Source organism: Bufo gargarizans, unplaced genomic scaffold (genome assembly GCF_014858855.1).
Source record: "Bufo gargarizans isolate SCDJY-AF-19 unplaced genomic scaffold, ASM1485885v1 original_scaffold_2052_pilon, whole genome shotgun sequence".
NCBI classification, from domain to species: domain Eukaryota; kingdom Metazoa; phylum Chordata; class Amphibia; order Anura; family Bufonidae; genus Bufo; species Bufo gargarizans.
This window is the reverse complement of record NW_025334623.1, coordinates 153,624-179,174: the sequence shown is the minus strand read 5'-3', so window position 1 is coordinate 179,174 and position 25,551 is coordinate 153,624. Positions and strand designations below refer to the sequence as shown.

The window sequence follows — 25,551 nt, the reverse complement described above, 5'->3', positions numbered from 1 at the left end:
AATGGCACACCCCCACAGCAAACACAGACATTTAACATATCCCCAGATAGCTCAAGTCTGAGTGCATATCATTAGGTGAATGGCACTCAGAATACACGAATACAATAATATTAGCTATCTGGGTGCCCTCACATAACATACAATTTAACCGAACGCATAATAACATAAAATACAATTCCAAAGACAGATTTAAGCTGTGCGGCCGGTCTGTCTTCTCCTTTAAAGTTACTATGGGCCATAATCCTGAGGCAAGAGGCTTTTAAACAGCCCTCTCCAAAACCCAGTGGCGAGGTTGGTTTCGCCACAGTACGCGAGCAACTGAACGGCTCTCTGGATCTCTTATGCCCCACCACTCACAAGGAAAGACCTCTCAGATGCCATGGTTGCAACTGTCCACGGCATCTGAGAGACTAAATGTCCATCATCAGTGTGTTCAGTGGCAGCTATGGCACCCAGGTGCCACATTTAAAAAGCCAACTTTCACCGTATATGTACAGCAGAGGTTGGAAAGGGATTAAACTGAACACAACTTTTCATAAACTTTGGGATGCAACTTCTTAGAGAAAATGCCTCTTTCTCCACTTATCAGGTGCTGGAGTAGTGACTGGCACAGGGCAGAGGCATCAGAGTAGTGACTGGCACAGGGCAGAGGCATCAGAGTAGTGACTGCCAACGGGTAGAGGCATCGGAGTAGTGACAGGCACAGGGCAGAGGTTCTTAAGTAGTGACTGATACAGGGTGGAGTCTCTGGAGTAGTGACTGGCACAAAACAGAGGCATCAGAGTAGTGACTGGCACAGGGCAGAGGCATTGGGGTAGTGACTGGCACAGGGTGGAGGCTCTGGAGTAGTGACTGGCACAGGGCGGAGGCATCAGAGTAGTGACTGACAACGGGTAGAGGCTCTGGAGTAGTGACCGGCACAGGGCGGAGTCTCTGGAGTAGTGACCGGCACAGGGCGGAGGCTCTGGAGTAGTGACCGGCACAGGGCGGAGGCTCTGGAGTAGTGACCGGCACAGGGCGGAGGCTCTGGAGTAGTGACCGGCACAGGGCGGAGGCTCTGGAGTAGTGACCGGCACAGGGCGGAGGCTCTGGAGTAGTGACCGGCACAGGGCGGAGGCTCTGGAGTAGTGACCGGCACAGGGCGGAGGCTCTGGAGTAGTGACCGGCACAGGGCGGAGGCTCTGGAGTAGTGACCGGCACAGGGCGGAGGCTCTGGAGTAGTGACCGGCACAGGGCGGAGGCTCTGGAGTAGTGACCGGCACAGGGCGGAGGCTCTGGAGTAGTGACTGGCGAGAGACTGAATATAGGGGGGTTAAGGAAAGCTCAGTGTCACATAGCACGGAGAGAGCGGGCGTGCCCCCAGGAGTGATGTGCCGCTCACTGAGAGGGAGAGATCAGGGTTAGGCAGGTTACTAGGCGGACAGAACACAGGGGGAGATTTAGCAAACTGGTGTAAAGGAGAACTGGCTTAGTCGTCCATAGCAACCAATCAGATTCCACCTTTCATTATTCACTGCTCCTTCCGAAAATGAAAGGTGGAATCTGATTGGTTGCTATGGACGACTAAGTCAGTTCTCCTTTACACCAGTTTGCTAAATCTCCCCCAAAAGTTCAGTCTCTGAAACATACAGACATTGGGCTGAGTTAGGCCCCGCTGATTCCAAGGGGAAGCATGTTTGACGTAGAAGAAGGTATGCTGAGCGTTGTAGTCCCGCACTGACATCTATACATACGCGCCAAGGCTTGCTGGTATTTGTCGTCCCAGCTGCTGTAACCAGCAGGGGGCGTGCTTCAGCCACTCAGCGACCCGCCCACACACAGCGCACGCCTAATCGCCACGCCCCCTCTACGCACGTCGTGGCGTGCTGACGTAGTGACGACATCGCGCTTCTCCGGCCGGCAGAACGTACACAGAGAGAGCAGACATCTCGGAACCTGAGCGAGTACCAAGTGGTGGAGGTGCGCCGAGCCTCACATGGGGGTCTCAGGAAACAATGACGTCACCATGCCGGAGGATGAGCACAAGACAGCCGCCAGATCCAAGGTAAGAACCCGGGGGCGGATAAACGTACAGGCCACTTCCGGTGTGTGATGACGTCACCGGCTGCGCCGGAAGTGGCTGCCATCTGGTCTGTCAAAGCCAAGCAAGACGTGGTCCTGTTACCATAGGAACCAGACATGATTTATTTTATTTTTGTCCTGGCTCTTTCTGTGTCTGCTGGGAGTTGTAGTTCCCAGTCCCAATGCTGCCTTAAAGGGGTGTTCTGATCTTCGCTATACGCTATCAAGAGCGCGCACCTACCTCCAGGCTCCTGTTGCGCATGTGCGGTTCAGTCCAGTCATGGCTGTGGGAGTCCTGCGGACAGGCACGGCTGTGGCAGCAGGACCGCGCAGACAGGGCACACGTCATGTGTGGAGCACCCCATCTCAGGGGCTGGACTCTTTCTGGCGCCCTAAGGTTGCGCGCAGTTAACCAGGGTGTCACGTGTGGGCGCTGAGCTGCAGTACACAGTCATGGACACTGCACAAGGGGGGGAGCTGTCTGCCTCCTGCGCTGGCTCACAACTGCTGGTACTGGCGACCCCTTTAAAGCGTACCTGAGTCTTCAAAAATAAAATTGCGTAATGGCTGTGCTTTCTACAAACATCACTGTGAAGGGGCAGCTCTTTTTGGGTTTCCCTAAAGTCTCTTTCAGCCACATTATTCCCTTTTTCAGCTACACAGCTAGATGCATTTCTCTCACAAGCAGAAGTTGACTCCATTCTGTGGAATCTGCCAGCACCGTACTGCTGTGACGTCCTTTCCCTTACTTTTCAGCTCTGGAGATCACACTTAGGGCTGTCGTGGGAATCGCGCTCCGTGTGCAAGCATGATCCTCTGTCAAGTGTGATCCGGCAGAGGATCTCAATACCGGAATTAAACGGATCCGGGAATGGACGTCACAACAGTACAGTGCTGGCAGATTCCACAGAATGGAGTCAACCTCTGCTTGTGAGAGAAATGCATCTAGCTGTGCAGCTGAAAAGGGAATAGTGTGGCCGAAAGAGACTTTAGGGAAACCCAAAAAGAGCTGCCCCTTCACAGTGATGTTTGTGGAAAGCACAGCCATTACGCAATTTTATTTTTCAAGACTCAATACCGGAATTAACAACGCAAGTGTGAAAGGGGCCTTATAAATCAGAGCGGAGGCTCACGCTGACACACGGAGAGCGATTCCCGCAATGGACTCACCCTTAGGCCTCTTTCACGTGAGCGAGTTTTCCGTCAGGACGCGATACATGAAGCAGACGCATAAAATCTGGACTGATTCCGGCCCAGGTCTGGGCACGTCATTTCTGCCTTCAGGAAAATTTGCGTCCCTGACTTTGCCGCTTTTTTCCGGTGGACGCAGGCAGATTTTTTTAAATGAGGCGATTTACAAATTTGCTGCTTATTATGTGGATGTAGAGTGACTCTTTAAAGGGGTTTTCTCAGATTTTTACACTGACGACGTATCCTCAGGATAGGTGGTCAGTATCTGATCGGTGGGTGTCCGACACCCGAGGCCCCCGCTGACCAGCACCGAAACACCTGTGAGCACCACAACCTTTTCCTAGGCCAGTGACATCACGTTCATCGGTCACATGACCTAGGCGCAGCTCTGCCCCCATAGAGGTGAGTGGGGCTTAACTGCAATACCAAGCACGGCCACTATATAATGTACGGCGCTGTCATCGACGGGGTTCCTGGGTGTCGGACCTTTTTAAGGGCTCATTCACATGACCGTGGGTGTGCCGTTGCCGTATTGCGGTCCGCATATGCGGCCACCGTTCCGTGGGCATTCCGCATCACGGATGTGGACCCATTGACTTGAAAGGGTCCGCAAATCCGGAGGTGTGGAACGGAAGCACTACGGAGTGCTTTGCGATGTTCCATTCCGTTCCGCAAAAAGATAGAACTTGCTCTATCTTTTTTTTTTTTTTAGGACGGACGGATCGCGGACCTATTCAAGTGAATGGGTCTGCGATCCGCAAGCGGCTACCCCACGGTCGGTGCTCGTGCATTGCGGACCACAATTATTATTTTTTTAGGCCCCGCGCACGCGACCGTATGTTGGGCCGGCCTCCGATCTGCGTTTTTTGTAGATCTCATGCAGACTGACTCATGTCTATAGAACGCGTCCAGCGCACACGACCGGGGAGGGGGGGGGGGGGGGTTTATCAACGCTAGTGGACAGGAAAAGCGGCTTATTCACAGCAACCAATCAGGTGCCGCCTTTAATTTTTGACAGCTGCTTTGGAAAATGAAAGTTGGAATCTGATCGGTTGCTATGGGCGACTAAGCCAGTTCTACTTTACACCAGGGTTGATAAGTCTCCCCCAGTATCCGTATTTGCGCCCTATCCGTCTGCTCTTCGGCATCCCCTAATCTGACCACTTGAACTGAGGGTCCTTGTGTCCGCAGGAGGTGGTAGCCCCCCACGGGGAGCACCCGCTGCAGTACCGCTACACCTTCTGGTATTCCCGGAGAACGCCCTCCCGGCCCGCCAGCACTCACAACTATGAGCAGAACATCCGGCAGTTCGGCACAGTGGCGACGGTGAGTATCCCCCCCGGCCCCCAGTGCTCGGCGTGGCGGTACCTCCTCCTCTCACCTCTTGTCTGCTGTATGTTAGGTGGAGCAGTTCTGGCGAGTCTACAGCCACTTAGTACGGCCCGGAGACCTCTCAGGATACAGCGACTTCCATCTCTTCAAGGAAGGCATCAAACCCATGTGGGAGGTGAGTGTCGTTAGTAGCCCTCCGGCTCTGCTACATCCGGCGTCTTCTTGACTGTAATCATTTACGGACTGCCCCACAGGACGATGCAAATAGAAATGGCGGGAAGTGGATCATCCGCCTGCGGAAGGGCCTGGCGTCCAGGTTCTGGGAGAACATCATCCTGGCCATGCTGGGCGAGCAGTTTATGGTGGGAGAGGAGATCTGCGGGGTGGTCGTGTCCATACGCTTTCAGGTAGGTTCCAGGTCACGTGTAGTCACTTGTGTCATGCCTCGCCCATGTTGTAGTGAATGGGGCGGGGCATGACACATCCGGCTCCTCCTCTCCCATGTGTTTGTACTGCCCCCTGCAGGAAGACATCCTCTCCATCTGGAACAAGACGGCCAACGACCAAATCAGCACCATCCGCATCCGGGACACCCTCAGGAGGGTCCTCAACCTCCCGCCCAACACCATCATGGAGTACAAGACCCACAACGACAGCCTCAAGTGAGTGTCCCCTCCTCTGCTCACGCCCATCCCACCCTTCACAAGATCTCTGCTTGCTGTCACCTGGTAGATGCTTTCTTGTTTCCATTCAGTTCTTCTCCTTCTCTCACTGCTGATGGTTTGCTGCCCTGATACATTGTAACAGCGAACAGGTCCTCATCCGGACTGAACGTAACCTAGCATGCCTCCGTTTGCTGACAGCAAGAAGAGAAGGTTCTTGTTCACGTCTCACAGTTGAAAACCTGTACTGGGCTCGTCCCCTCACACAGCTGGGCGGCTCGTTACAATGTACCAGTGCAGGTAAAAGCATCCACTTTGGAGTCAAGGAAATAGAGACTTGTGCTGCTGTTTCTGTGCTGATACATTGTTACAAACCCTCAGAAGTGTGTGTGTGTACACACTTGCTTATGTGGGTCTGGGGCGCTGTATGCGGGGTCACCCTGATTTGAGGGTCCCACATCCCAGTTTCTTGGACCCCCTATATGTCTCCCCTGTACAATAATATGTGACCCCCTCATGTTCCCCTGCAGAGACAACTCAAGCTTCAGGAACACAAAGCTCTTGCTCTAGCGACCGCCCCATCTCTGCGGAGCGTCCTGAGGGAGGTAGGGCCCGGCCACGGCTCTCGGGACGCCGCGCTGCAGTCCTCCTGACCGTCCCATCTCTGCTGACAGTCCTGAGGGAGGTAGGGCCTGGACACGGCTCTCGGGACACCGTGCTGCAGTCCCCCTGACTGCCCCGCCCGATCTCTGCGGACAGTCCTGAGGGAGGTAGGGCCTGGACACGGCTCTCCGGACGCCGCACTGCAGTCCTCCTGACCGTCCTGTTCTTCACTATTTTTTATGTAATCAATACGAATTAGGACAATAAAGTATTTTCTGCCAGATTCTGGTTTATTACCGGACCAGGGATGGAACCGTCGTCAGCCTGCGGTGGTGGAGCACGGGGGGAAGACGTGATCTCCACTCAGGAAGGGATGCTCCGGAGCACTGTTGAAATGTCCCATGAAAAAGATGGCCAAGGTCCCCACCCCAAAGAGGGGGAGCGCCCCCCAGAAGCACAGGACGTCCAGCACCTTCCCGATCATCACCCAGTTCTCCATCTCCTGGAGGGGGGAGAGAGGGACAAGAGCCGTGAGTTTATAGAGCCGAGGGGCGTGATCTATAGGGTTCAGCTGGTTGGCAGGGTGTTCTTCTAGTGCTCCAGAGCTGCACTCCGAGCTGCACTGTTTAGGCCTGGCCTTTATACAGTTGCAAGAAAAAGTATGTGAACCCTTTGGAATTATATGGATTTCTGCACAAATTGGTCATAAAATGTGATCTGATCTTCCTCTAAGTCACAACAATAGACAATCACAGTCTGCTTAAACTAATAACACACAAAGAGTTAAATGTTACAATGTTTTTATTGCACACACCATGTAACCATTCACAGTGCAGGTGGAAAAAGTATGTGAACCCTTGGATTTAATAACTGGTTGAACCTCCTTTGGCAGCAATAACTTCAACCAAACGTTTCCTGTAGTTGCAGATCAGACGTGCACAACGGTCAGGAGTAATTCTTGGCCATTCCTCTTTACAGAACTGTTTCAGTTCAGCAATATTCTTGGGATGTCTGGTGGGAATCGCTTTCTTGAGGTCATGCCACAGCATCTCAATCGGGTTGAGGTCAGGACTCTGACTGGACCACTCCAGAAGGCGGATTTTCTTCTGTTTAAGCCATTCTGTTGTTGATTTACTTCTATGCTTTGGGTCGTTGTCCTGTTGCAGCACCCATCTTCTGTTGAGCTTCAGCTGGTGGACAGATGGCCTTAAGTTCTTCTGCAAAATGTCTTGATAAACTTGGGAATTCATTTTTCCTTCGATGATAGCAATCCGTCCAGGCCCTGACGCAGCAAAGCAGCCCCAAACCATGATGCCCCCACCACCATACTCACAGTTGGGATGAGGTTTTGAGGTTGGTGTGCTGTGCCTCTTTCTCCACACATAGTGTTGTGTGTTTCTTCCAAACAACTCAGCTTTGGTTTCATCTGTCCACAGAATATTTTGCCAGTACTGCTGTGGAACATCCAGGTGCTCTCGTGCAAACTGTAAACGTGCAGCAATGTTTTTTTGGACAGCAGTGGCTTCCTCTGTGGTATCCTCCCATGAAATCCATTCTTGTTTAGTGTTTCACGTATCGTAGATTCGCTAACAGGGATGTTAGCATATGCCAGAGACTTGTGTAAGTCTTTAGCTGACACTCTAGGATTCTTCTTCACCTCATTGAGCAGTCTGCGCTGTGCTCTTGCAGTCATCTTTACAGGACGGCCACTCCTAGTAGCAGCAGTGCTGAACTTTCTCCATTTATAGACAATTTGTCTTACCGTGGACTGATGAACAGCAAGGAGACGGAGATACTTTTATAACCCTTTCCAGCTTTATGCAAGTCAACAATTCTTAATCATAGGTCTTCTGAGAGCTCTTTTGTGCGAGGCATCATTCACATCAGGCAATGCTTCTTGTGAAAAGCAAACCCAGAACTGGTGTGTGTTTTTTATAGGGCAGGGCAGCTGTTACCAACACCTCCAATCTCATCTCATTGATTGGACTCCAGTTGGCTGACACCTCACTCCAAGCTCTTGGAGATGTCATTAGTCTAGGGGTTCACATACTTTTTCCACCTGCACTGTGAATGTTTACATGGGGTGTTCAATAAATACATGGTAACATTTAACTCTTTGTGTGTTATTAGGTTAAGCAGACGGTGATTGTCTATTGTTGTGACTAAGATGAAGATCAGATCACATTTTATGACCAATTTGTGCAGAAATCCGTATCATTCCAAAGGGTTCACATACTTTTTCTGGTAACTGTATGATGGGCACAGGCCGTCTACGCTGCCGGTTTCGGTATGGCTCTGTCGCACTCACCGCTCCGCTCTTGTTCTGGTCTTTGGTGCTTGTGGCGATGAAGTTGCACGCCTCCACACACTCCTTTATCTCCGGGGCGCAGTGCGCCAGGTTCTTGAACAGCGGGGTGGTTACGCCAACATCAAAGCCGCCCACTGTAACACAGGGAGATGTGTAAACTGCGCTGGAGTGTTAGGCCACGCCCCCAGCATCTGCCTCAGTAATTACTTGTCTCCGGGACCTCCTCCTGCGCCAGCGCTGAACATCAGTGTCTAATACTGGGCCAGCTATGTACTCCAGTCACATCCAGAGCTGCATTCTCCACACTCCTGCTATATTATTTATTGTACTCCAGTCACATCCAGAGCTGCATTCTCTACACTCATGCTACCTTATGTCTTATACTACAGTCGCATCCAAAGCTCCATTCAGTGTTGCACTCTTACATTATGTCTAATGCTCCAGTTGCATTCCACATTCTGCTGTTGCTTATTCTGTCGTCACATCCAGAGCTGCATTCTCCACACTCCTGCTACATTATGTCTTGTACTCCAGTCACATCCAGAGCTGCATTCTCCACACTCCTGCTACATTATGTTGTGTACTCCAGTCACATCTAGAGCTGCATTCTCCACACTCCTGCTACATTATGTCTTGTACTCCAGTCACATCCAGAGCTGCATTCTCCACACTCGTCTGCTACATTGTCTTGTACTCCAGTCACATCCAGAGCTGCATTCTCCACACTCGTCTGCTACATTGTCTTGTACTCCAGTCACATCCAGAGCTGCATTCTCTACACTCATGCTACCTTATGTCTTATACTACAGTCGCATCCAAAGCTCCATTCAGTGTTGCACTCTTACATTATGTCTAATGCTCCAGTTGCATTCCACATTCTGCTGTTGCTTATTCTGTCGTCACATCCAGAGCTGCATTCTCCACACTCCTGCTACATTATGTCTTGTACTCCAGTCACATCCAGAGCTGCATTCTCCACACTCCTGCTGCATCATGTCTTGTACTCCAGTCACATTCAGAGCTGCATTCTGCACATTCTTCCTAAATCATGTCTACACCCCAGCCACAGGATAAAAGTAAAGTATCGGGAAGCCAAGGGTCCGATCCCAGGGGTCTCAAGTCCCCCAAATTGATGGAGCGGCCATTGAGCGTTTACACTGCCTCACTATTCATTCTTTATGAGACTGCCCAACACTTCAGTCACATCCAGAGCTGCAGTCATCGATCCTGTCCCACTATGTCTTCTGCTCCAGTTGCACTCACCATTCTGCTGCTACATTTGGAATGTCTCTCGTCACATCCAGAGCTGCATTTACCATTCATTATTATGGCTTCTGCTCTAGTTACATCCAGAGCTGCCTTTAAAATGTACTTTTTCTTCATTTGCTAGCTCTTACCTCGCCTCTGCTTCGTCCATGCTGACTGTTGACTCCAGCCCTACCACCCAGCCGACGCTCAGTGAATGCAGCCCTGGATGTGGGTGGAGCTGTGGCATAGACCTCCTGCAGCTTCCTGCCCCCCTCTCCTTACCTATCTGCCACCTCCACTGCCCCCTCCTGGCTTTGGATCCCTTCTCTTCACCTCTGTGGCCCCGGTCGTCCCGGCTCATCCCGTGCCGCTCCCTCTGCCGCTCAAACATCAGCTCGCTCCGCGGCTTCCTCAGGACATACTCCTCAGCCTTCAGCATTATGCCCAGGGAGCTCTTCCTCCTCTCCCGCGGGGTCTCCTCCTCTCCCTCGCAGGGCTCGATCTTCATCTGCAGGTAGCGAGGTAACACCTCCAGGAGCCTCTGCAAGGGAGTCGTACAAGGTTAGGAAAACATGGCGGCTTCCATTCTGAAACAGCGCCACACCTGCCTGTGGGCTGTGTGCGGTACTGCAGCTCCGCTCCATTGTAAGTAATCTGCTGTATTACATATTTCTACCACTAGGTGGCACTATAGAGCTATGCTCCACACAATGTTAGGAGCTTCTTTAAGACTTACGTGTTTCATGGCCACGGTCAGGTTGTGGGTGCTCGGCGTCCGTAGCGATACGTTGAGGACAATGACGCAGCTGAGGACGATGATGGTGGACACAGTCATCACAAAGATCAAGTACCTGCAAGAAAAGCCAGATGTCATTCCCCTCATCACCAGGAGAGGGCGCTGTGCAAATCACTGCTCGGCTGACGGGCTAGGGGCGTGTCTGTCAGCAAAGTGCTGACTGATTTCAAGTAGCAACTAACAGAATTGTGTATGTGGCTTTGGATGTGATTGGAGTATAACATGTGATTTAATGCTCCAAGATCCACGTGTTCTACTCTGCTCACATACAATGCTGCATTGTGGGGGATGTGTAGTCATTTAGGATGCAGGGGATAGAAGCGAGTTGTGATCTCCTGCAGCCTGGGGGTGAGGTAGTCAGTAGAGTTGTGAATGCAGCTCTGGCTGTGACTAGAGCGTGCTAGAGCTGGATGAAGTGTGGGCTCACTTACTTTCCGATCAGTGGGACACTCAGGGAAGTTTCCGGGACCTTCTGAGCGATGAGGAACAGAAAGACGGTCTGGGCCAGGAGGACGTTGATGGACAGTGTGCACTTCTGACCTCCAGCTGGAGAAGGACAGGCAAAGAGGAATTAAAGGGCTCGTCCAGGATGTCATGGGGCTATGACTCTGCGATTGGTCACCAGTAGAACCAGTATCCCGGTAGTGGCAAGAACCAGTCTATGCTGGGATAGAACACATCCGGAGCTGCAGTCACTATTCTGCACCTCCAAAACTTCTTTCAAAATGCGGCTGTTACATTGTCTTGTACTCCAGTCACATCCAAACCGACAATCATCAGCACTATTATCCTTCATTATGTGATATACTCCAGTCACATCCAGAGCTACGTTCATTATTCTGGTGTTACATTGTCTTGTGCTTTAGTCACATCAAGAGCTGCATTCACTATTCTGTTTTTATATTGTCGTACCTTAGGCACATCCAGAGCTGCACCATTTTGCTGTAATATCTAGCACTCTAGTTGCATCCAGAGCTGTATTCAGCCATGCTCTTATTACATTATATCATATGCCTTCACCACCCTATTAACTCATGTCTAACACTCCATTTACATCTAGAGCTGCATTCCTAATTCCGCAGTTGTATCGACTTGTACGCCAGTCTGCTGTTACAGTCTCATCCAGAGCAGCATTCACTATTCTCCAGTTACTTCCAAAGTTGCTTTCACCATTCTGTTATTAACGAGAGTCTTAGGCCTCTTTCACACGGGTGCGTTGCGGGAACACCCGCAAATTTTCCACGCGAGTGCAAATCATTGTAATGCGTTTTGCACTCGCGTGAGAAAAATCGCGGTGTACTGTAGATTGTATTATTTCCCCTTATCACATGGTTATAAGGGAAAATAATAGCATTCTTAATACAGAATGCATAGTGCAATAGCGCTGGAGGGGTTAAAAATAATAATAATAATTTAACTCCCCTTATTCCACTTGATCGCGTAGCCCAGCATCTCGTCTGTCTCCTTTGCTGAACAGGACCTGTGGTGACGTCACTCCGGTCATCACATGGTCCATCACCATGGTAAAAGATCACGTGATGGATCATGTGATGACCGGAGTGACGTCACCACAGGTCCTGTTCAGCAAAGGAGACAGACGAGATGCTGGGCTACGCGATCAAGTGGAATAAGGGGAGTTAATTTTTTTTTGTTTGTTTGTTTTTTTAACCCCTCCAGCCCCATTATACTATGCATTCTGTATTCAGAATGCTATTATTTCCCCTTATAACTATGTTATAAGGGAAAATAATAATGATCGGGTCTCCATCCCGATCGTCTCCTAGCAACCATGCGTGAAAATCGCACCGCATCCGCACTTGTTTGCGGATGCTTGCGATTTTCACGCAGCCCCATTCACTTCTATAGGGCCTGCGTTACGTGAAAAACGCACAAAATAGAGCATGCTGCGATTTTCACACAACGCATAAGAGATGCGTGAAAATCACCGCTCGTGTGCACAGCCCCATAGAAATGAATGGGTGGGGATTCCGTGCGGGTGCAATGCGTTCAACTCACGCACCGCATCCGCGCGGAATACTCGCCCGGAAAGGGGCCTAATACTTCAGTCACATCCAAAGCTGCATTCATCATTCTGCTGTTACATCATGACTGGGGCTCCAGTCACATCCAGAGCTGCAGTCATCCTTCTGTTGTTGTGTCATGTGTGTCAAGCTCCTGTCACATCCAGAGCTGCATTCATCATTCTGCTGTTAGATCACATCTAATGCTGCAGTCACACCCAAAGCTGCATTCATCATTCTGCTGTTAGATCATATCTCATGCTGCAGTCACACCCAGAGCTCAATTCATCATTTTGCTGTTAGATCATATCTAATGCTGCAGTTACACCCAGATCTGCTTTCTGCTGTTACATCATATCTAATGCTGCAGTCACACCCAGAGCTGCATTCATCATTCTGCTGTTACATCCTATCAAATGCTGCAGTCACACCCAGAGCTGCATTCATCATTCTGCTGTTACATCATATCTAGTGCTGCAGTCACACCCAGAGCTGCATTCATCATTCTGCTGTTACATCATATCTAGTGCTGCAGTCGCACCCAGAGCTGCATTCATCATTCTGCTGTTACATCATATCTAGTGCTGCAGTCGCACCCAGAGCTGCATTCATCATTCTGCTGTTACATCATATCTAGTGCTGCAGTCACACCCAGAGCTGCATTCATCATTCTTCTGTTACATCATATCTAGTGCTGCAGTCACACCCAGAGCTGCATTCATCATTCTTCTGTTACATCATATCTAGTGCTGCAGTCACACTCACAGCTGCATTCATCATTCTTCTGTTACATCATATCTAGTGCTGCAGTCACACCCAGAGCTGCATTCATCATTCTGCTGTTACATCATATGCAGCATTAGGTCTTATACTGTGGTCACAGACAGAGCTGTAACCGTCTATTGTAGACAACCCCTTTCCCTCGGACCCAGGCTACAAAGTAAATTAAGGTGACCACTGACCATCGCTGATGGGTTCCTCACCTTTGGCCGGCAAAAAGTAGACGAGCACCACGAGGGAGGAGATGAGGACACATGGCACAATGATGTTGACGATGTAAAAAAGAGGCTTCCTCTGGATGATCAGACCAAAGATGATCTGCTGGTACTGGAGGTCATCTTCTGTGTAGCTGGGGTTTACATACTTCCAGGCTGGACAATGTTTGATTGCCCATTCCCCGTTTTCTGGAATCGAGGAGAACATGGTACAGCGCGGAGTCATTGTGGACAGAGATGAGATGCCTCAAGAACTTTACAGGTTTAGCCAAAAATTATTTACCCAGCAGTCAACACTTCTGATGCCCCATCCCCATTGACTAGCACTCCGCTGAGAAACCCTGACCAATGTCAGACCAGATAAGACCCCCGGTGTCTTTGGCCAGTCTGGCTGTACCTAACTGTACCTGTGAAGGCCTCAGGATCTATATCGACCCGCTCCAGTGGTTTCCCACCGTCGCCATCCGCCAGCTGCAGGTCCACCTCTTTGGCGTTGTAAGTTTGAGACCTAAAGTGAGACAGAGTATTCAGAACTCCTTGAGATATACGTCGGTAACATGCCTAAAAATATGTGAAATCCTGACCATCACATCTACATAAGCATGTTGGACCTTTACACCGTGATTGATATTCACTGCACTGTGTTTAAAGAACACATTGTGGATGGTTGGTGTGTGCCTAACAGTAAGGGGTTAATTGCCATGCAGGCTATGATGCTGGGCTGAGTCAAAGGTTTTTGCCTAAGACGTTCCACACTGTGTAGAACGTTCCTAGAGCTCATAAATAGAGGTTCCGAGGAGGACCTCATGGTCGGAGAGTGCAGCCGCTGGGATAGTGAGGACCAGTTACACTGCATGGTAGTTAGCTAGCAGGTGGGGGTGAGTGACACTACTTGGTTCACCACTCTAGTTGCCTAGCTAGAGGTTGGAGCAGCGTTAACCACAGCAGAGGGCAGAGGCTGACGACCAAATCCTAGCACTCAAATTAGCAAGTTTTCAGAGCATACAACTGTTGGGATAGTGAGGACCAGTCACACTGCATGGTAGTTAGCTAGCTAGTGGTGGTGAGTGACACTTACTAATTGGTTCTCCACCCTAGTAACCTAGCTAGAGGTTGGAGCAGTGTCACCTACAACAGAGGGCAGCATTGAGTAGGGGCTAACAACCGTATCCTTAACTCTCGAACTTGCAAGGACCTGTGATAAAGGCCAGGTCAGGAGGAACAGACCAGCCATCTTGATACCTGAGAAATGCCTGTGTAGAGAGTGGCAAACTAGACTGTAAGAAGTAGAGACAGTTGGTGAATTGCGATATCACATGCCTACTGGAGAGAGATTTCAGAATAGATCTATTGCCAAAATGATCGTGGGTACACCGCTGCAGTGCATGGTCATCCTAGCCTTGGGTACAGCTGTTCCACCCTTTTTACAAAACTCCTGATACACAGTTCTTGTGTTGATGCTTTGGTGCAGTTTTTGAAATCCAGCAAGCTGGATGATTTGGACCATCCGGAGATGATGCTCCTTGTGTAGTCACCAGGGGTCAAAGTCAACTTGATGGCACACAAGTGAAGTTGTGTCCTCACCTGAACACCAGGGTGCAGTTCTGCCAGTCGAAGGGGAAGTAGGTGACCTCAATGCTACACGTGCTCCTGAAAATGGCTGGGGGCAGCCAGGACATAGACCCATCGTATTTGACTAGAACATTGGCGTAGTACGCAACTTCAAACTGCCCATCAATGCTGGAAGAGAATACAACACAAGTGACTTACTCTCCACGGAGGGTGGTCATAGACCTCCAGATATGTCATCTACCCCAGCACCTGAGACATGAGCACCATCCATTATGGTTGACTCTGTCTTTTTGTGTTAGGCAGAAGATAGTTCTTCTTGACCTATCATAGGTTCGTGAATGTTGGCACTTCTAATGAGGAGAGTCTCAGGTCACTCACTTGTTCTCCATTACGATTTCAGGCAGCCACACCATGTCAGGTCGGACTCGTAACACCTCGATGCCACCATATTCTGAACTGTTCCACGTCAGGCGATAGTCATCCCATACCTGACAGAGAGGAGATTCCACCTTAAATCTCTGCCTGTTACCATCAAGTCGTTTTAGGTCCAGAATTCTGTGCATTGTAGTCAGTGCTCTGGTTTTCTGACACAAAGTTCCAGATCCTCTGTAAGAGCTTGGACTGTACGATAAAACTGTGCTGCCTGCAGTCTTCACTAGGGGGAGCTATACACTGTTCACACAATGAACTCACTAATAACACAGTATGCAGTAAGTTACTGAGCTCCCTCTAGTGGCGGCTGCAGGCAGCATAGTCTTAGCATCCATTTCTAGGTCTATACATGGAATTTGGAGCTCTGTGTCAGAAAAACAAAGCTCCGACCCTTCAAATGTAAAGAAATCCTGGATATAATAATGATGAGGCGCTGGGGAATCCAGAATCCTATCATTACACAGTCAGAGGGGCCTGATGTCTCCACGTACAGTATATAGCGAGCAGGTCTCTTACCAGCTGCAGCCACACATTGGTCGTCATCATCTCTTCCTTCTCATTCTAGCAAGAAAAGAAGTAGAATGACAGAGAAAGCAAATGTTAATACATCTTATGCTGAAATACTCTGTGCTGCTGGCATTTTTTATTTATTTTTGTTTTGCTCCTTCAGCTGTGATCTCCCACCAGATCAGCACACTCCTCTCCTGAAATACTCTGTGCTGCTGAGGATGCTGCTCCTTCTACTATGTAACCTTCAGGCTGTGATCTCCCACCAGATCAGCACACTCCTCTCCTGAAATACTCTGTGCTGCTGGTGAAGCTGCTCGTTCCACTATGTACCTTTCAGGCTGTGATCTCCCAGCAGATCAGCACACTCCTCTCCTGAAATACTCTGTGCTGCTGAGGATGCTGCTCCTTCTACTATGTAACCTTCAGGCTGTGATCTCCCACCAGATCAGCACACTCCTCTCCTGAAATACTCTGTGCTGCTGGTGAAGCTGCTCGTTCCACTATGTACCTTTCAGGCTGTGATCTCCCAGCAGATCAGCACACTCCTCTCCTGAAATACTCTGTGCTGCTGAGGATGCTGCTCCTTCTACTATGTAACCTTCAGGCTGTGATCTCCCACCAGATCAGCACACTCCTCTCCTGAAATACTCTGTGCTGCTGGGGAAGCTGCTCTTTCCACTATGTAACTTTCAGGCTGTGATCTCCCACCAGATCAGCACACTCCTCTCCTGAAATACTCTGTGCTGCTGGGGAAGCTGCTCTTTCCACTATGTAACTTTCAGGCTGTGATCTCCCACCAGATCAGCACACTCCTCTCCTGAAATACTCTGTGCTGCTGGTGGAGCTGCTCCTTCCACTATATAACTTTCAGGCTGTGATCTCCCAGCAGATCAGCACACTCCTCTCCTGAAATACTCTGTGCTGCTGGGGAAGCTGCTCTTTCCACTATGTAACTTTTAGGCTGTGATCTCCCAGCAGATCAGCACACTCCTCTCCTGAAATACTCTGTGCTGCTGGTGGAGCTGCTCCTTCCACTATGTAACTTTCAGGCTGTGATCTCCCACCAGATCAGCATACTCCTCTCCTGAAATACTCTGTGCTGCTGGTGGAGCTGCTCCTTCCACTATGTACCTTTCAGGCTGTGATCTCCCACCAGATCAGTACACTCCTCTCCTGAAATACTCTGTGCTGCTGGTGGAGCTGCTCCTTCCACTATGTACCTTTCAGGCTGTGATCTCCCACCATATCAGTACACTCCTCTCCTGAATTACTCTGTGCTGCTGGGGAAGCTGCTCCTTCCACTATGTAACTTTCAGGCTGTGATCTCCCACCAGATCAGCACACTCCTCTCCTGAAATACTCTGTGCTGCTGGGGAAGCTGCTCCTTCCACTATGTAACTTTCAGGCTGTGATCTCCCACCAGATCAGCACACTCCTCTCCTGAAATACTCTGTGCTGCTGGGGAAGCTGCTCCTTCCAGTATGTAACTTTCAGGCTGTGATCTCCCACCAGATCAGCACACTCCTCTCCTGAAATACTCTGTGCTGCGGGTAGAGCTGCTCCTTCCACTATGTAACCTTCAGACTGTGATCTCCCACCAGATCAGCACACTCCTCTCCTGAAATACTCTGTGCTGCTGGGGAAGCTGCTCCTTCCACTATGTAACTTTCAGGCTATAATCTCCCACCAGATCAGCACACTCCTCTCCTGAAATACTCTGTGCTGCTGGTGGAGCTGCTCCTTCCACTATGTAACTTTCAGGCTATAATCTCCCACCAGATCAGCACACTCCTCTCCTGAAATACTCTGTGCTGCTGGGGAAGCTGCTCCTTCCACTATGTAACTTTCAGGCTATAATCTCCCACCAGATCAGCACACTCCTCTCCTGAAATACTCTGTGCTGCTGGTGGAGCTGCTCCTTCCACTATGTAACTTTCAGGCTGTGATCTCCCACCAGATCAGCAGACTCCTCTCCTGAAATACTCTGTGCTGCTGAGGATGCTGCTCCTTCTACTATGTAACTTTCAGGCTGTGATCTGCCACCAGATTAGCACACTCCTCTCCTGAAATACTCTGTGCTGCTGGGGAAGCTGCTCCTTCCAGTATGTAACTTTCAGGCTGTGATCTGGCACCAGATCAGTACACTCCTCTCCTGAAATACTCTGTGCTGCTGGGGAAGCTGCTCCTTCCACTATGTAACCTTCAGGCTGTGATCTCCCACCAGATCAGCACACTCCTCTCCTGAAATACTCTGTGCTGCTGGTGGAGCTGCTTCTTCCACTATGTAACCTACAGGCTGTGATCTCCCACTAGATCAGCACACTCCTCTCCTGAAATACTCTGTGCTGCTGAGGAAGCTGCTCCTTCTACTGTGTAACTTTCAGGGTGTGATTTCCCACCAGATCAGCACTCTCTGGAAATACTCTGTGCTGCTGTGAGGACTGTTACCAGGGAGATGAGATTGGTCAGGGTGAGCTTGAGTTGGACTTTGATGATGTCTTTGATGGATCTGACGGGTCGCGTCTTTTCATCGTAATTAGAGAATATCTTTTTAATCAATTCGGCTTCCTCATTGGCCAAAGCACCTGAACCAGAAGAAGGAGACAACCAATCAGATGTCAGCGTCCACCGTCCAGCAGAGGAGCATCCTGGGCCCCCACCTGTCACGTACCATTACTTTATATCGACCTCTGCACCCCCTCCTCTGGGACCCGTGTTGGGGTGCTGCTTGTTCATGTGCTGGGGTCCTGACCAGATGTGACCAGGAAAAGTACCAATATATGGATGGGGTCTGGGGCTGTGGAATCAGCTTACTAGTACTGAGTATTATGACCACCGCACAGCCCTAGCAGCCTAGTAAATGGGTGGAGGATATGGGATACGTACGGTATGTATACAGGACTGCTGGACATCACTGGTTAATAATGGTGGGAAAGGGTGTTGGTTAAAATGAGGTAAAGATACCACATGAGGGCGTTGTGAGGCAGGATATGTACCACAGATGAGGTGATGTGAGGCAGGATATGTACCACAGATGAGGTGATGTGAGGCAGGATATGTACCTCAGATGAGGTGATGTGAGGCAGGATATGTACCACAGATGAGGTGATGTGAGGCAGGATATATACCACAGATGAGGTGATGTGAGGCAAGATATGTACCACAGATGTGATGTGAGGCAGGATATGTACCACAGATGAGGTGATGTGAGGCAGGATATGTACCACAGATCAGGTGATGTGAGGCAGGATATGTACCACAGATGAGGTGATGTGAGGCAAGATATGTACCACAGATGTGATGTGAGGCAGGATATGTACCACAGATGAGGTGATGTGAGGCAGGATATGTACCACAGATGAGGTGATGTGAGGCAGGATATGTACCACAGATGAGGTGATGTGAGGCAGGATATGTACCACAGATGAGGTGATGTGAGGCAGGATATGTACCTCAGATGAGGTGATGTGAGGCAGGATATGTACCACAGATGAGGTGATGTGAGGCAGGATATGTACCACAGATGAGGTGATGTGAGGCAGGATATGTACCTCAGATGAGGTGATGTGAGGCAGGATATGTACCTCAGATGAGGTGATGTGAGGCAGGATATGTACCACAGATGAGGTGATGTGAGGCAGGGTATGTACCACAGATGAGGTGATTTGAGGCAGGATATGTACCACAGATGAGGTGATGTGAGGCAGGATATGTACCTCAGATGAGGTGATGTGAGGCAGGATATGTACCACAGATGAGGTGATGTGAGGCAGGATATGTACCTCAGATGAGGTGATGTGAGGCAGGATATATACCACAGATGAGGTGATGTGAGGCAGGATATGTACCACAGATGAGGTGATGTGAGGCAGGATATGTACCACAGATGAGGTGATGTGAGGCAGGATATGTACCACAGATGAGGTGATGTGAGGCAGGATATGTACCTCAGATGAGGTGATGTGAGGCAGGATATGTACCACAGATGAGGTGATGTGAGGCAGGATATGTACCACAGATGAGGTGATGTGAGGCAGGATATGTACCTCAGATGAGGTGATGTGAGGCAGGATATGTACCTCAGATGAGGTGATGTGAGGCAGGATATGTACCACAGATGAGGTGATGTGAGGCAGGGTATGTACCACAGATGAGGTGATGTGAGGCAGGATATGTACCACAGATGAGGTGATGTGAGGCAGGATATGTACCTCAGATGAGGTGATGTGAGGCAGGATATGTACCACAGATGAGGTGATGTGAGGCAGGGTATGTACCACAGATGAGGTGATTTGAGGCAGGATATGTACCACAGAGGAGGTGATGTGAGGCAGGATATGTACCACAGATGAGGTGATTTGAGGCAGGATATGTACCTCAGATGAGGTGATGTGAGGCAGGATATGTACCACGATGAGGTGACGTGAGGCAGGATATGTACCACAGATGAGGTGACGTGAGGCAGGATATGTACCACAGATGAGGTGACGTGAGGCAGGATATGTACCACAGATGAGGTGACGTGAGGCAGGATATGTACCACAGATGAGGTGACGTGAGGCAGGATATGTACCTCAGATGAGGTGACGTGAGGCAGGATATGTACCACAGATGAGGTGACGTGAGGCAGGATATGTACCACAGATGAGGTGACGTGAGGCAGGATATGTACCACAGATGAGGTGATGTGAGGCAGGATATGTACCTCAGATGAGGTGATGTGAGGCAGGATATTTACCACAGATGAGGTGATGTGAGGCAGGATATATACCACAGATGAGGTGATGTGAGGCAGGATATGTACCTCAGATGAGGTGATGTGAGGCAGGATATGTACCACAGATGAGGTGATGTGAGGCAGGATATGTACCTCTGATGAGGTGATGTGAGGCAGGATATATACCACAGATGAGGTGATGTGAGGCAGGATATGTACCACAGATCAGGTGATGTGAGGCAGGATATGTACCACAGATGAGGTGATGTGGCAGGATATGTACCACAGATGAGGTGATGTGAGGAAGGATATGTACCTCAGATGAGGTGATGTGAGGCAGGATATGTACCTCAGATGAGGTGATGTGAGGCAGGATATGTACCACAGATGAGGTGATGTGAGGCAGGATATGTACCTCAGATGAGGTGATGTGAGGCAGGATATGTACCTCAGATGAGGTGATGTGAGGCAGGATATGTACCACAGATGAGGTGATGTGAGGCAGGATATGTACCACAGATGAGGTGATGTGAGGCAGGATATGTACCTCAGATGAGGTGATGTGAGGCAGGATATGTACCACAGATGAGGTGATGTGAGGCAGGATATGTACCACAGAGGAGGTGATGTGAGGCAGGATATGTACCACAGATGAGGTGATGCGAGGCAGGATATGTACCTCAGAGGAGGTGATGCGAGGCAGGATATGTACCACAGATGAGGTGATGTGAGGCAGGATATATACCACAGATGAGGTGATGTGAGGCAGGATATGTACCACAGAGGAGGTGATGTGAGGCAGGATATGTACCACAGATGAGGTGATGTGAGGCAGGATATGTACCACAGATGAGGTGATGTGAGGCAGGATATGTACCTCAGATGAGGTGATGTGAGGCAGGATATATACCACAGATGAGGTGATGTGAGGCAGGATATGTACCACAGATCAGGTGATGTGAGGCAGGATATGTACCACAGATGAGGTGATGTGAGGCAGGGTATATACCATAGAGGAGGTGATGTGAGGCAGGATATGTACCTCAGATGAGGTGATGTGAGGCAGGATATGTACCTCAGATGAGGTGATGTGAGGCAGGATATGTACCACAGATGAGGTGATGTGAGGCAAGATATGTACCACAGATGTGATGTGAGGCAGGATATGTACCAGAGGGGTGATGTGAGGCAGGATATGTACCACAGAGGAGGTGATGTGAGGCAGGATATGTACCACAGATGAGGTGATTTGAGGCAGGTATATGTACCTCAGATGAGGTGATGTGAGGCAGGGTATATACCACAGATGAGGTGATGTGAGGCAGGGTATGTACCACAGATGAGGTGATGTGAGGCAGGATATGTACCACAGATGAGGTGATGTGAGGCAGGATATGTACCACAGATGAGGTGATGTGAGGCAGGATATGTACCACAGATGAGGTGCTGTGAGGCAGGACCTATACTGCAGATGAGGTGATGTGAGGCAGGGTATATACCACATGAGGGCGTTGTGAGGCAGGATATATACCTCAGATGAGGTGATGTGAGGCAGGATATATACCACAGATGAGGTGATGTGAGGCAGGATATGTACCACAGATGAGGTGATGTGAGGCAGGATATGTACCACAGATGAGGTGATGTGAGGCAGGGTATATACCACATGAGGGCGTTGTGAGGCAGGATATGTACCACAGATGAGGTGATGTGAGGCAGGGTATATACCACATGAGGGTGTTGTGAGGCAGGATATATACCACAGATGAGGTGATGTGAGGCAGGGTATGTACCACAGATGACGTGATGTGAGGCAGGATATGTACCACAGATGAGGTGATGTGAGGCAGGGTATATACCACATGAGGGTGTTGTGAGGCAGGATATATACCACAGATGAGGTGATGTGAGGCAGGGTATGTACCACAGATGACGTGATGTGAGGCAGGATATATACCACAGATGAGGTGATGTGAGGCAGGATATGTACCACAGATGAGGTGATGTGAGGCAGGATATGTACCACAGATGAGGTGATGTGAGGCAGGGTATATACCACATGAGGGCGTTGTGAGGCAGGATATGTACCACAGATGAGGTGATGTGAGGCAGGGTATATACCACATGAGGGTGTTGTGAGGCAGGATATATACCACAGATGAGGTGATGTGAGGCAGGGTATGTACCACAGATGAGGTGATGTGAGGCAGGGTATACAGTCATGTGAAAAAATTAGGACACCCTTTGAAAGCATGTGGTTTTTTGTAACATTTTTAATAAAAGGTTATTTCATCTCCGTTTCAACAATACAGAGAGATTAAAGTAATCCAACTAAACAAAGAAAACTGAAGAAAAGTCTTTTCAAGATCTTCTGTAAATGTCATTCTACAAAAATGCCTATTCTAACTGAGGAAAAAGATAGGACACCCTCACATGTATTCCCTCTTAAATTGGCTCAGATCTCACACAGGTATATCACACCAGGTGCACATAATTAGTAGATCGTTACTCTGCATGTTGAATGAGGCTTGCCCTATTTAAACCTCAGACATTTAGTTTGGTGTGCTCCTGACTGTTGAAGTGAGAGTGAGCACCATGGTGAGAGCAAAAGAGCTGTCAGAGGACTTCAGAAAAAAGATTGTAGCAGCCTATGAGTCTGGGAAGGGATTTAAAAAGATCTCAAAAGATTTTGAAATCAGCCATTCCACTGTCCGGAAGATAGTCTACAAGTGGAGGGCTTTCAAAACAACTGCCAACATGCCCAGGACTGGTCGCCCCAGCAAGTTCACCCCAAGAGCAGACCGCAAGATGCTAAAAGAGGTCTCCAAAAACCCTAAAGTGTCATCTCGAGAACTACAGCAGGCTCTGGCTACTGTTGATGTAGAAGTACATGCCTCTACAATCAGAAAGAGACTGTACAAGTTTAACTTGCATGGGAGGTGTGCAAGGAGGAAACCTTTGCTTTCCAAGAGAAACATCGAGGCCAGACTGACATTTGCCAGAGATAAAGTTGACAAAGACCAGGACTTCTGGAATAATGTTCTTTGGACAGATGAGTCCAAAATTGAATTATTTGGACACAACAGCAGAGGACATGTTTGGCGTAAACCAAACACAGCATTCCAAGAAAAGAACCTCATACCAACTGTGAAGCATGGAGGTGGAAGTGTCATGGTTTGGGGCTGCTTTGCTGCAGCAGGACCTGGTCAGCTCACCATCATAGAATCCACGATGAATTCTACTGTGTATCAGAAGGTGCTTGAAGAACATGTGAGACCATCAGTTAGAAAATTAAAGCTGAAGCGGAACTGGACCATGCAACATGACAATGACCCAAAACATACTAGTAAATCAACCAAAGATTGGCTGAAAAAGAAGAAATGGAGAGTCCTGGAATGGCCAAGTCAAAGTCCAGATTTGAATCCCATTGAGATGCTGTGAGGTGACTTGAAAAGGGCTGTACGTGCAAGAAACCCCTCAAACATCTCACAGCTGAAAAAGTTCTGCATTGAGGAGTGGGGTAAAATTTCCTCAGACCGATGTCGAAGACTGGTAGATGGCTACAAGAACCGTCTCACTGCAGTTATTTCAGCCAAAGGAGGTAACACTCGCTATTAGGGGCAAGGGTGTCCTATCTTTTTCCTCAGTTAGAATAGGCATTTTTGTAGAATGACATTTACAGAAGATCTTGAAAAGACTTTTCTTCAGTTTTCTTTGTTTAGTCGGATTACTTTAATCTCTCTGTATTGTTGAAACGGAGATGAAATAACCTTTTATTAAAAATGTTACAAAAAACCACATGCTTTCAAAGGGTGTCCTAATTTTTTCACATGACTGTATACCACAGATGAGGTGATGTGAGGCAGGACATACTCTCCGAGAGGCCACTCTTCCTTAGGACACACTTTCCATTATTATTTGCCCCCAAACTTATAATGAGATGTTGTTATTGCCCCTATTTGCCCCCTGCCATATACACATCTATCTATAGCAGGGAAGCTCAACCTGCGGCCCTCCAGCTGTTGTAAAACTACAACTCTCATCATGCTCAGATGTAGGCTTTCCGGGCATGCTGGAAGTTGTAGTTTTGCAACAGCTGGAGGGCCGCAGGTTGTGCATCCCTGATTTATAGGAACCCACAGATTATATATATATATATACTGCACACGTAGACTCACAGCTGAGAAGGGGCAGCAGGACCAAGACGCAGAGCTTCCAGCAGCCCATGTTTAGAGGGTCAGCTCCTGGGACGGTCTGTCCGATACAACGAGCTGAGTAGAAGGCTCGTATGGAGTTATTTAAAGACAGGATATGTTATTTCCGAAAGCAGGAGAGTATCGTCTTCCAAAACCTCTTCATCCCCTGCTGCGTTTTATGCCAAGTGCCTCCCCCCATATTATAGGATCATGTACAGCTGTCACTTATCTGTGCCAATACGAGACCCTTTATTTAACCTCCTCTTGTCCACAAGCCAGTTGGTTCATGATAAGGTATCTAGTAAGGGTTCCTCCAGAGTTTGGTGTCAGGTGTGGCCTCCAGCTAGGCTCAACCCTCTTTGCTCAGTGAGTATATTTCTTGGCCCCTCTGGGACGTCACCAGAGTCTGACCCTCCTGGGCCCCTCACTCACTGGTCACTTTTTCCATGGGGGCTGAAGTTTCATATTCAGTCTAAGTATCTGAGATGTGATCTAAGTATCTTAGATCCTCCATCTCCAGTCTGGGCTATGGAGGCTAAGACATGAGATACAAGGCAAGAAATGTTCCAAGACAGGAAAGTCCAAGTCAAAACCTCTGGAGGTAATGCATGACTTGTATACAGGAACCTTCTCAAGATGGAGATATTAGCTAATTGACACCAATTTTGTGGATTGTTTTGGCTTTGCCAGGCATGTATAATGAGTGTGGAGTTTTTGATTTTGGAGAACATAGTAGGTTACCTAGACCGATCTCAGGGGTCGAGGAGAATTACTGGTTCTAAATTAAATGGCAGACATTTCTATAGTTATACATCATTTTGTCATAGTTTTCAAGATTTTTCTCCAGTCATGATAGTTTGTTTGTACCGGATGGAATAGTAACAAACCCTCAGCTACAAGCAGTTTT

General features: G+C 49.0%; 3 protein-coding genes across 4 annotated transcripts in view; 2 read left to right on the top strand and 1 right to left on the bottom strand.

Annotated features, from left to right (window-relative positions):
• The first annotated feature begins 1,875 nt into the window (after positions 1 to 1,875).
• Positions 1,876 to 6,130, top strand: LOC122923914 (eukaryotic translation initiation factor 4E type 2-like). Its single transcript, XM_044274777.1, has 6 exons — positions 1,876 to 2,044; positions 4,444 to 4,578; positions 4,655 to 4,759; positions 4,839 to 4,991; positions 5,110 to 5,246; positions 5,777 to 6,130. Exons 1-6 carry the CDS (start codon positions 1,976 to 1,978, stop codon positions 5,814 to 5,816), a joined length of 639 nt encoding a protein of 212 aa, XP_044130712.1. The 5' UTR covers positions 1,876 to 1,975; the 3' UTR covers positions 5,817 to 6,130.
• LOC122923909 (acetylcholine receptor subunit epsilon-like) lies at positions 6,127 to 24,777 on the bottom strand. Of its 2 annotated transcripts, none has more exons than XM_044274770.1 (12): positions 24,627 to 24,777; positions 18,180 to 18,316; positions 15,738 to 15,782; positions 15,168 to 15,277; positions 14,802 to 14,957; positions 13,625 to 13,725; positions 13,206 to 13,406; positions 10,633 to 10,747; positions 10,142 to 10,256; positions 9,688 to 9,946; positions 8,158 to 8,291; positions 6,127 to 6,351 (listed from the first exon to the last, which is right to left on the bottom strand). In XM_044274770.1, exons 1-12 carry the CDS (start codon positions 24,673 to 24,675, stop codon positions 6,169 to 6,171), a joined length of 1,605 nt encoding a protein of 534 aa, XP_044130705.1. In that variant the 5' UTR covers positions 24,676 to 24,777; the 3' UTR covers positions 6,127 to 6,168. The 2 variants fall into 2 exon arrangements, with proteins under 2 accessions (XP_044130705.1, XP_044130706.1); XM_044274771.1 differs by having other exon boundaries at positions 9,739 to 9,946.
• A 388-nt stretch (positions 24,778 to 25,165) lies between these two features.
• The window catches only part of LOC122923915 (platelet glycoprotein Ib alpha chain-like), a 44,939-nt gene continuing 44,553 nt past the window's right edge, over positions 25,166 to 25,551 (top strand). Inside the window, exon 1 of the mRNA XM_044274779.1 lies at positions 25,166 to 25,245. Within this exon, the coding sequence (XP_044130714.1) occupies positions 25,206 to 25,245 (40 nt within the window). The 5' untranslated portion in view covers positions 25,166 to 25,205. The remainder of the gene's footprint in view (positions 25,246 to 25,551) is intronic.

What these genes read in the sequence shown, in the direction of transcription:
- LOC122923914 (XM_044274777.1), top strand. Translation starts at nt 1,976, where the DNA reads ATGGGGGTCTCAGGAAACAATGACGTCACCATGCCGGAGGATGAGCAC. An exon ending in GCATCAAACCCATGTGGGAG is followed by an intron (nt 4,760 to 4,838) that starts GTGAGTGTCGTT and finishes ACTGCCCCACAG; the next exon opens with GACGATGCAAATAGAAATGG. An exon ending in ACCCACAACGACAGCCTCAA is followed by an intron (nt 5,247 to 5,776) that starts GTGAGTGTCCCC and finishes GTTCCCCTGCAG; the next exon opens with AGACAACTCAAGCTTCAGGA.
- LOC122923909 (XM_044274770.1), bottom strand. Translation starts at nt 24,675, where the DNA reads ATGGGCTGCTGGAAGCTCTGCGTCTTGGTCCTGCTGCCCCTTCTCAGC. An exon ending in GAAATCGTAATGGAGAACAA is followed by an intron (nt 14,958 to 15,167) that starts GTGAGTGACCTG and finishes ATTCTCTTCCAG; the next exon opens with CATTGATGGGCAGTTTGAAG. An exon ending in AGTGTCCCACTGATCGGAAA is followed by an intron (nt 10,257 to 10,632) that starts GTAAGTGAGCCC and finishes CTTTTCTTGCAG; the next exon opens with GTACTTGATCTTTGTGATGA.